We start from the raw sequence: 11,086 nt of genomic DNA, 5'->3' as shown, positions 1-11,086 counted from the left end.
TAATTTGTGATTTCATATTCACACATTTTGACATAGCCTACTGTAAGTGTGCATGTTCGTCATGGATTTTCATTAACTGGAGAGCACAGACCTACCCACACAAGATGGCGGTGCCAGCGTCCATTTTCCAATGCTGCCAGCCATTGCTGTGGCCACTCTATATACCTCTATGGTAGGTATGGCAGCAAATCCCCAATCAAGGCTCGTTAAGATCACCTGAGTTGCCAACCAAGCCAAGAGCCAGCCAGTGTTTCACCAAACAGATTACAGGTTATCAAAAATCAAAGGTTAATGCCCAATCCTGGACTGAAGCTCAAAGATTTTAACAGGAACTACAAAGGTGAGATTAATATAATAGTTCTATCCTTTTCGTGCCTAAAAACCAGTGTCCGTTTCACTACATTAGCTACTTTGTTGTAATGCAATTCCTCATTGCGTAGCAACTAAGACTAATTTGGTAACTAGCTAGCAACTTTTGTGAACAACACCAATGACTAGATGGTAACGTTTTTTTTCTAGAATAATATATTTATGCTTTCATTAAAAACAAGGCACCTTGTTTCAGTGTCAATTTTGTAATCCTAGCAGAATTATGCCCACTTCTTAGGTTTACATATACAGTAGGAACAATGTTTTCTTGACTGCACCATGTATGGTCCTTGAAAGGTTTGCGCAAATTGATCACTGACAGATAAACACTTTTGCTGCCCCATTTGCATGGTATGTGCATGGAAGGGAAAAATGTACTGTGCAATACAATTGTAAGGCTTTAAAGAAGATGTATTTCTGCAGTGGGCCACATTTGAGCAAGATCAGGGTTTCCCTTTATAAGATAAGGTGGCCACACTGACAAGTAACACAATCTATTGTATGAGCTAATACTTTTTGAGGCGTTTTCAACCCAATTATTTAATATGAAACTAAACAGCATAACCGTTCCAATGAAAGTAATCACATGTTTCTGACACTAGTTAGACCTCCCTCCTCTTTTTCGGATGGCAACACTGGGTATTTCTTAAAGGTACACTGTATGAGATTTTTAGTTGTTTATTTCCAGAATTCAGGCTGCCCATTCACTTATGTTACCTTTGTCGTGAATACTTACCACCATCCTCAAATTCTAAGTATTCATTATGACTAGAAAAATTGCACCTTTCATACATGAAAAGGGGGAGCTTCTCCATGGTCCGCCATTTTGAATTTCCAAAAATAGTCATTTTTAGCTGCAAAAATGACTGTACTTGGGCCAAACTGGAAAATATTAGTTTATTACTAAGTACACTTTCATGAAAAGAGCCAATTTGGCAATAGGCAGCCCAGTTTCAATGAGCAGCATAGTTACAGTACCTTTTTTGACCATTTCCTGTACAGTGTACCTTTTTAATGTGAAGTGTTCTAACCTTGCTATTGTGAGTAACGCCAATTTTCCTGCAGATTTCACCAAAGAGTGGCCAGTAACTAGTTCCCAGTGTAATTAATAATTGGATACCCTTTAGTGAAATCCGCGAAAAATGGGTGTTACTCGGACTTTACATTGAGAAATACTGACTGAAGACTCTTCTTCTTCTCTTTCAGGATCGTCATGGGGCTTGGTGCACACCGCAGAGGGATGATGACGTTCCGTGAGAGCCAGCGGAGGTCAAAGGTGAAACTGGGGGCTAGTATAGCGGCCTGTGTCGTCTTCATCCTGGGAGCGCTAGCTGTTGGAGCATACTTCCGTAAGCCCTTTCTTGATTCTACCAGAGAGACTAGAATCTTTACGAGAACGGTCACAAGCTGGTGGCCAGGAGTGGCACTGCGGCTATGTTCTCGCTGCCAAGTAAAATAGTGAATGGGTCCCAATGGGGCTGTATGCTTCTTATAATTGTATCTGCCCGTGTAATTTTTTCCCTGGAAATAAGGAAGTCGCGTTCGATAGATAGTAGGTGAAAGCATTTGCCGACACGTTTGCATCTTGTCAAGTGTTAGATTCGTGAAAATTGCCCTTATTTAAACTTTCTTTCCTTATTTAAACTAAACTATAACACGTGACAATCGACTTTATGGCACTTCGCCATTTGTTTTGTAGTTTTAAGTCTGACTTCAGATATCGATGTGTTTAAGTTATGTAAGGATTGTTGCGGACACCTGTTATTTATTGCATTTAAGGTGGTGGAAAAGCGGTAAGTGTAAATGGGGTAAAGGAAATGACAGCGCTCATCCTTAAGAATTTGGGCACCTTCAATTAACATGTTGGACGGTGGTGGGGGGTTTGAGGTGTGTGACCGTATATGTCTCTGCGAGGATCCGTCAGAGGAGTACGTCTCTCGTCAGCTCTGGTCGTGAATAGTCGCAGAGATTCCTCAGCCAGCAGGTATTAGCTGAATGCTAGCGTGTTGCAGGACAAAACTAACAAGTCCTTGGGAGAACAAAGCCATGTCAGGAACCTTTAACTTCACTTCTAATACAACTTCCACGATGAGGTACAGAATGTGCACACATCTTTACAAACCAGAGAACAGAACCGTCACAAATCCCTGCTGAGCCATTTTGCCCAATAGGCTCCCATTCATCTTTCACTTGGCTGCATTCGCCAATGGGGCTATAATGGGAGCCAATGAGAGATTTCCTTCTCAAAGCTTCCATTTCCTCTGATTCTACTGAAGCCATTTTGTCCTAAGCCCTTTTCGGGAAACGGTGCCCTCTGCCTATTAAATCCTAAATATCTCAGCCTCCGAAGCACATACACACATGAAATGAGTTGCATTTAAATGCTAGGACCCTCGTTTTGCCTTAGAATGTGTTCATTCAGCTCTAACTTACCCACATTTTAATAAAACAGCTCAAATCTCAAGAACCTGAATGCAGCGTATGTGTGTCTCCAGGACACAATGGGTTAAAAACTTTCTTGGTGTACAATCTGTCCAGTGGTGTAGTCTACGTAGAACGCAGGTATACGGAGTATACCCACTTCTAAATTTTAGGGGCTTCAGTATACCCACTTAAAATTGATTTATCCATTATTTAGAATAGCATAAATATATACAGTATACCCACTTCAAAAAATGCTCGAATATACAGTATACCCACTTCAAAAAAGTAGACTACACCGCTGAATCAGTCTGATCAAAACTTTTACTTGTTTTCCAGTGGTTTTGATGTGGTGATGAAGTTGTTTAATGATGTCTTAAATGATTGGAATTTAGTTTGAAATAATCCATAGTGGTTGTGTGTGTGTGTGTGTGGACGTTTTAAGTTTTTACTGAATTTACGGCATCCCTTTCCAGTGGTGGAGCACCTAACGGGCGAAGACTACTTCTTCTGCTATCACACTCTGAAATTCATCACAATGGACGCAACCTGTGATGGGAAAGTGGACTGCCGATATGGAGAAGATGAGGCTCACTGTATCACAAATGTCACCAGTTACAGAACCTTCCCAGGTACTTTGTATACGGGTCAATGGTGTTTTTGGGGTTTATCTGTCAGGTGGTAAAACTATAGCCTGTCGACGCCATCCATGTACTCCATCCAAAGATTTTGGCTCCACACATCGTCTGGCAAAAGCCTCGAGCTCGGTTCTCTCAGTGTTTCGCCAATCAGCAAACAGAGTGGTGACGTAGAACTCACCCGCGAGCTCAGTTACTGATTGGTTAGGGTAACTATATTCACACTTTTGTTTTGTTATTTGTATGCTTTTGCGACGCTATAATGTAACAGACATGCTAATAAAGCACAATATGGGTTTTAATTTGAGTTTGGAACTTAAATTAATTTAAATGATAGAGTAAGATCAGACCATCTCCGATCGTCCACGGAGACAGATTCCTCATGGCTTTTGCCAGACTAATTGACGGAGTCAACAGTCGGCTATTCGCCCAGGCTAGTAAAACTACAGCTAATTTCCACAAATGAATTAGTAATTGCTAATTAATGTACTGCAATGTATATGCTTCTTAGATAAACTAAATAAATGAATCCCTAAATAGTGGTGTTAAATGTGGTTGCACCACCCTGACGTGTGCTAAAACATCATTGGCCAATACGTAAGGGTTAACGTTCGGCGAGAAGGTCGCTACCGTGGAATAGCAGCACGACAGAGAGAATCTTTAGACCCCGACGCGGAGCGGAGGGGTCTTGTTCTCTCTGAAGTGCTGCTATTCCACAAAGCGACCGACTCGCCGAAAGTTAACCCGCTTATTATATGGATATACTTAAATGATTCACACATGCGGGGACATTTCTTTAGACCTATTTAATGTTAAGATTGTTGCTGCGCAAAACAAAACAGTAGGCCTACCGTTGTGGAACACCGCTAGGCAACAGCTAGGTAGGCTAGCCAGGACAACAGGTGTTGTCTATCACAGCAGCTGATTAGAGTGACAAAAGACCGGACCCCCTGCGGAGTGATATGAAACATTCGCTTTAGCCACTGACTTGTATACAAGCCAGTGGCTTTAGCAGTGAACGTCTTGTTGCCATTGACAGCGGTAGCCAGGACAACGGGTGCTGTCTATCACAGCAGCTGATTAGAGTCTTCTTGAAAAGTCGCTTTAGCAGTGAAAAGTCTTGTTGCCAATGACAGCGGTCTGTTATAGACCAACCCGTCCGTTATCGAAAAATAACAGACGTCCGAACGTTGGGGAGCCCCGTTGAAATGAATGGAGCATTCGACAGATGACGTCACAACCATATAATAAAATACGTTAATCCACATTTGGTCAGGTGAATGCAGATACTTTAAGGTCGCAGGATTTTTAGTTTCAAGTCAGTCTGGCCACTTGCCTATCCACAGCACCTTTATCATAAACTCTTGTACTAAATTCACAATTTTAGAATGGTTAATTGTTTGTCTCAAACCATCTTGGGAGAAGATAGTGCTTCTAAAAACAAACAAACAAAAACATTTTGAGAAATGTATTTCTTGGAAGCTCCATGGAACTATAGTACATCTGATTTGATCACAAAAAATGTTGAATGGCCTAAATAAGCCTTACGTGTGTAAAACATCCATTTTACTATACCAAACATATACAATACATACTTTGAGCATTGCTGGTAAACCTTTGAGACGCATGCTCAAAAATAATTATTTTCTTTAGGCTCATTTGAAATTCAATGCTGGGTGGCGAAGTTCAAGACCACTGGCACTATGGTATGCGAACAGTATGTCCCTCTCTAGACCTCAAGAGCCTGAGCTCTCTCTCTCTCTCTCTCTCTCTCTCTCTCTCTCTGTCTGTCTCTCTCTCTGTCTGTCTCTCTCTCTCTCTGTCTGTCTCTCTCTCTGTCTGTCTCTCTCTCTGTGTCTGCGTCTCTGTCTCTCTCTCTCTCTCTCTCTCTCTCTCTCTCTCTCTCTCTCTCTCTCTCTCTCTAGTCCGTCTTGTGAGTGATAGTTTGGTGCTGCAGGTGTACTCTGATGACGGTGGCTGGAGATATGTATGTGCTGAGAACTGGAGGAGGCGGCACACCCAGCACACCTGCCGGCAACTAGGCTACACAGAGTGAGTGCTACTTTACTAGTCTAATAATACACACAAGTAACAGTACGCCACTTCGTTACGTAGTACTGTACTAAGAAATGTTATTAATCCAGAGGAAGATCAAAGTATCAACATGGTACACACTGCACAGATCCAACTTTACATGCATGTATTCAAACTTTCATTATGCATTGCACAAATCGAGCACATTTTTTTTCCTTTCTTTCTTTTCAATGTATGGTGCTTAAAGGAATGTACAGAGTTGTGTAGAAATTTTAACTGTGTGTGATTTTTTTTTGTTGGACCCCAGGAAGAATAGCTGGGTTTGCGCCCAGCTAATGGGGATCCTAATAAACTATACTAAACTAAACATCACTTATTAAACACATTTCTCAGCTTAGTCACAAGATGTCAGGACACCAAAACGATAATGTCTACTTTCCCCTTTCAAGACCTGCTATATCTGCACATATCTAAGCTTACAGTATATTATGCATTTGGAAAAAAACGTATAATTCACGCCAGTAAAATTTGTCCATTATGAATGAAGTACATGCCAGCTTCAAGAGGACATCTTGTGGCCTATGGGGCACCTAAGTCACGCCCTCTACTTCCTGGTTCATGGGGCAGAGGGAGTCAAATTTGAGTCTATGGGGCACGTAAGTCACGCCCTTCTACTTCCGATACATGGGGCAGGAGCTCGCAAAATTTTGAATGCGAGTCAATGGAGCGAGTCAAGCTAAATCCTCATCCCGTTTGGCATGTGCTCTGGATTTCACATATTAGCAGTGAATTTGAAAGGTTTGGATTTGTGTCGTAAGACCACTCATTTCCGGCACGCAAGAAACGTTATTTTAGCTTTTGTGCAAAACTGTGTTGGAGACTACACTTGCGCCTCGCATATCTGACGTGAACCGAGGCACAGCCAACCCTACCGCTGCACCGTGGCTTAAGTGGCTGCACGTCGGACATGCGACGTCTGTTGTGTAGTCCAAATAATTACATATTTTTGCACCTCCACTTATGCACCACAAATTCACCAACTCGCCTCGTTCACTTCCATTAAAGTTTTTGCAACTTACTGCCCCATGAACCAGGAAGTAGAGGGCGTGACTTAGGTGCCCCATTGAATATCTGTATGAACAGGATCTCTCTCTAACATGACCAAACCTACCTCCTTTGCCCTCCTGCAGAAGTCCTCGCAGTGTTTGGGTCCCAGTGCCCAGCCTGCCTTCCCATCTTCCCAAGGCCTTCAGTGCGTTGCATACTCCAAATTCATCACAACATACCCATGTGCACGCAAGTGTCACACCACAGTAAGTTGGGTAACATGGAAGACAAGACGACGAAACCCAAGAACAACACACCCTCATTCTCCTCCATTTTCACTCAATCACTCCACTGATAAGGATATATTTCGTACTTACTCGCAGTGTAAAAATAGCTTGATAAGAAAACTCTGCTTCCTTCTGGGAATGTGCAGTATATAAAGTATACTATATAGATGAATAATCCAAAGCTGAATAATGTATTTGGTTAGGGAGTTGTTGGTTATAGCCTCACTTCGTGATTTAACCTTTGACCTTATGTTCTTCTGATTTTCTTTTTTTCCCTCAGGGAGTCTTGTTCCTCTGGCTCAGTCATCTCGTTATCCTGTTCAGGTAACTGCATGTGTGTGTGTGTGCGCGCGCGTTTGTCTGCTTCTGGTTTGCAAAACATTTTGTGCTTTGTGTGCATTCTTACCTTAGAGTAAGGACGGATATTGGGAGTATGAAATAGAGCTTTTACAATGAGCTGAAAGACTGAATACTATGACTAATGCATGAATTATGCATGACTATTGTTACAACTACAAAAGAGATGAACTATATCAGTGGCCACAGTTGTCTTGCCTCTCTCTTTTCCAGACTGTGGGTTTGCGGTGGGCGAGGACAGGATAGTGGGTGGCAGCAACAGCGTCATCGAGGAGTGGCCGTGGCAGGCCAGCCTACAATGGAGAGGTCAGCACAGGTGTGGTGGCGCACTCATCTCCCGCAGATGGGTCATCACCGCAGCACACTGTTTCACAAGGTACAGTATGGAGGGAGCGCTGGTGGAATACTCATACATGGTGTGGGCCTATGTGTGTGTGTGTACCTTATTTTTTGATGCGTCCTAGCATCTCTGTAAGAGGGTATGTCCTTCGGTCTGTCTGTCTGTCTGTCTGTCTGTCTGTCTGTCTGTCTGTCTGTCTGTCTGAAATGCATTCTCTAATTGTAGGCTAATTCCCTCCTGTGTCCACTAGGCGGCAGACTGCATAGAGATGGACGCATCTTTGTCCGCCTGTCGGACTTGATGTTGACTCAATACGCTCATAATTTAAAGTGATACGGTGAAACCGTTTTGATAAGTTCACCCCCAGTCAGGCAAGGAGGGAATGTTATTATCCAGTACATTGGTCACTAGCTCTTTGAGTGCCATGGACTTGAAAACGAGTCTTTTCAGAATGTATGACACAGTGCCTAAGACTTGATATCAAGTCAATTGCGTTTTTTTATGGGGGGTGGGGCCTAACACGTTGGTCTGGTATGTTTTTTGTTCACATGGACAAAGTACTCAATGTTTTTTATGGGTCTTGAAAAAACACTCAAATGTTGAAAAAAGTCTGATGTGCCCCGGTGTGAATTTGAAAATGGCTGGCACTCAATGAGTTAAACCCAAGCACAGTAACCACTACTGGAGTTCCAAAAATAAATCCTCTCCCATCTTAATTGTAACCAAGCTTGACTAATCCAAGTGCATAAAGCATACAGTGCTGCAAGCGAATGTGCCCCATCAGTTAACTTTTCTCGTACCTCTGTCTTGTGATATCCTCTGCCTGATGTTTGTGTTTCGATGCAAACTCTATTCAAAACAGGGGAAAGAAGGAAGTGGAGTACTGGCGCGTGGTGCTGGGCCGGACAGAGATGGGGTCCTCTGGGGGTGTTCCAGTGGACAAAATCGTCATTCACAGCAGCTACAAACAAACATCAAATGACTACGACATTACCTTGTTGCATCTCTCCAAACCTGTGAAACCCAGAGGTGAGCAGATGGGACCGTATATCATGATATTGCAATACAGTGCTCAGATACCTCAGATGAATAGCAGTGCAATGACATTTTTTATGCAAAAATTCTATTCCCACTTCTGAAGCAACAGCAGCACAGCTAAACTGCTAAAACATGACGACTGAATAATTATTCAACCCCTCCTCTCCCCCAGACTCGGTCCATCCAGTATGTCTGCCTCCATATCATCTGCCTCTCAAGACTGGAGAGCCACTGATGGTGACTGGATGGGGCCTGCTTCAGGAGAATGGTACAATATGAAATTATTTTCATTTGTTGAAAGAACTCTGCGTCCAATATCCCTAGTATTGCACCATTTGTAGAATGGGTAGGCCTATGCTACACAGCTTTTGCAGCTTTTGTGTACCTGAGCGTCACCGGGTGTTTCGGCCTCTTAAACACGATACACCTTCTAATGAGGCAGGCAGTGTTGCCAAATGAAGCTGATGATTTCCAGCCCAAAAAATGCTCAAAACTCACCTGGAAGCACTAAATCCCGCCCAATTCTATTGATTTCTATGGGGAAAATTGGGCGGGTTTTCCTGCAAAATGCCATTTTTACCCGCAGACAGGTCATCCCATGCAGCCCAATTGGGCGGGAAACAGCCCAATCTGGCAACTCTGGAGGCAGGCCCACCACAGGGAGGGAGGGCAATGCACATTATTAGTCTGTCGGTAGGCTATTCATGAATATGTTAAAGACCCCAACCTACTGTACTTTGTAGGTGGGTTTGTAGGAAAGCAAGTAAGGTAACTGATGGTATCCCTCAACACCGTTGTGCACTACAACATGTCCTATAACTGCACTTTTGTAGTTTGATGGGTTTCTTCATGCAGGGCGTTCTTACTTTTGCATTACATTACATTAGCATCTAGCCTGCAGATGCCGACCAAAGCAACTTCCTAACAGAAAATTTGAGCAAGAACAGGGTAAGGCGCAGTGTACAGTTGCAACACTGACAACGTTGTCCAATATGAAGTAAAGATGACGTAGCAAAAAAATAAGATGCATTTAAAAAGTGGCAAAAAGTAAACAAAGACACTTACAGCATTGTCCAACACATGGTAAATGGTCGTCATTACTTACTACACCATTTGTTTTCCTCATTCTGTTGCTTCCTGATCGGTGTAGGTGAGCTAGCCCATGTCCTGCAGAAGGCTGTGGTTCCCCTGATTGACAAGAAGAGTTGTAGCCAACCCTCTGTTTATAGCACTTCCATCACGTCCCGGATGCTCTGCGCTGGCTATATGGAGGGTGACGTGGATTCCTGTCAGGTGTGGTTCTACTATCAGAGGAATGGTCAGATGTTTATTAAAGGCTAACTGTAGTTTTAACCTGCTTTTGTTACATTTACGCATGGAACTTCTAAACTGCACTTGAAAGTAGGGAATTTTGAACTGCGGTAAATTTCCGTACTTGTGGTGATCATACATTTTGATTCATACTACCACACTTTGTATGACCAGTGCATGTGAAGATGACGATGCTGGATTTGACTAGTCTGTAGGAATGTTCTATAGTTTTCACCTTCATGTATGAATCTGTGTGTCTTTTTAAAGGGTGATAGTGGAGGTCCTCTGGTGTACCTCACCTCTCATTGGCAGCTGGTGGGCGTAGTAAGTTGGGGAATAGGGTGCGCCCGTGACAATCGCCCAGGAGTCTACACCAACGTCAGTACACTACTGGAGTGGATCCACACAGTCATCCAGGTAAGGCTCAATGATGAGGTGTGGTACCTCAACGTTCATTTGGAATGGAGCATGGACATTACTGTTGCACTGGAAGTAGTGCGACAGAAACTATGCACTGTTAGTAGTCAGACAATGCTGAAACATTTCAGTGATGTAACATAATCCTACTGTACTAACCTGAAAATGCCTCTGTACTGTTTAGGTAATTTTATCTTCATTTGTAAAGTAATTATGACTCTTGGTCTTTTTCAGAATTCTTCATAAACAACCACCGATTGCTCTGGAAGCACCAGGTGATGCTTTAAAAAGCGAGACTTACCACATGATGAATCTCACAAAAATTACTTGAAATGTGTTTGTGAAGTATTGCAGTATATGCATTGTCTTATGGAGTTGTTGGTGCCATTGTTTTTATGTATAGACATTGTCATACTTAATGTTTTTTAAATGCTCCAGGGACAGCATGAAACCAATAAGGGTAAGAATCAGTGACGCCGTACAACGTGTTTTTTTTATTCAAAACTGTTATTTATTAAGCTTTTGTAATAAAGACAATATAATTGATATGCATGTGTTGTCTGAATGCAAGGACCATGTGGACATTCATGTTTTGGACCAAGGGGTCAGAGTTTGGACCAGGCAATATTGGGTTATAATTGGCGACATGGGATCTGATGAGTAGTATGCTCAGGAAAGAAACGTAAACAAGGCTTAAATGGTTGCTTACCTGTTGGCTACATGCCAACACAATTAAGGGGGTCACAGAAAATGACGCACATTTTGTGTTTCTCTTCAACTGGAGGTGCCAAATGAGTGTTTTACATTATTAGCGTGTGCTAATACAG

At 42.6% G+C, this 11,086-nt stretch overlaps 1 protein-coding gene across 1 annotated transcript; it reads left to right on the top strand.

Annotated features, from left to right (window-relative positions):
• The first annotated feature begins 225 nt into the window (after positions 1-225).
• Positions 226-10,805, top strand: tmprss4b (transmembrane serine protease 4b). The gene is made up of 12 exons (XM_063203571.1): positions 226-340; positions 1,576-1,718; positions 3,267-3,422; positions 5,354-5,480; positions 6,653-6,775; positions 7,077-7,120; positions 7,367-7,529; positions 8,356-8,522; positions 8,704-8,799; positions 9,682-9,824; positions 10,110-10,259; positions 10,494-10,805. Exons 2-12 carry the CDS (start codon positions 1,583-1,585, stop codon positions 10,503-10,505), a joined length of 1,317 nt encoding a protein of 438 aa, XP_063059641.1. The 5' UTR covers positions 226-340; positions 1,576-1,582; the 3' UTR covers positions 10,506-10,805.
• Positions 10,806-11,086: the final 281 nt, after the last annotated feature.

Source organism: Engraulis encrasicolus, chromosome 7, assembly GCF_034702125.1.
Source record: "Engraulis encrasicolus isolate BLACKSEA-1 chromosome 7, IST_EnEncr_1.0, whole genome shotgun sequence".
NCBI lineage: Eukaryota > Metazoa > Chordata > Actinopteri > Clupeiformes > Engraulidae > Engraulis > Engraulis encrasicolus.
Note: the sequence above shows the minus strand (reverse complement) of the source record. Positions and strands in the feature narration are given on the sequence as shown.

Coding starts and splice junctions, on each gene's coding strand:
- tmprss4b (XM_063203571.1), top strand. CDS start 1,583: ATGGGGCTTGGTGCACACCGCAGAGGGATGATGACGTTCCGTGAGAGC. Junction 1,719..3,266: donor AGCTGTTGGAGCATACTTCC/GTAAGCCCTTTC, acceptor ATCCCTTTCCAG/TGGTGGAGCACCTAACGGGC. Junction 6,776..7,076: donor CACGCAAGTGTCACACCACA/GTAAGTTGGGTA, acceptor TTTTTCCCTCAG/GGAGTCTTGTTCCTCTGGCT.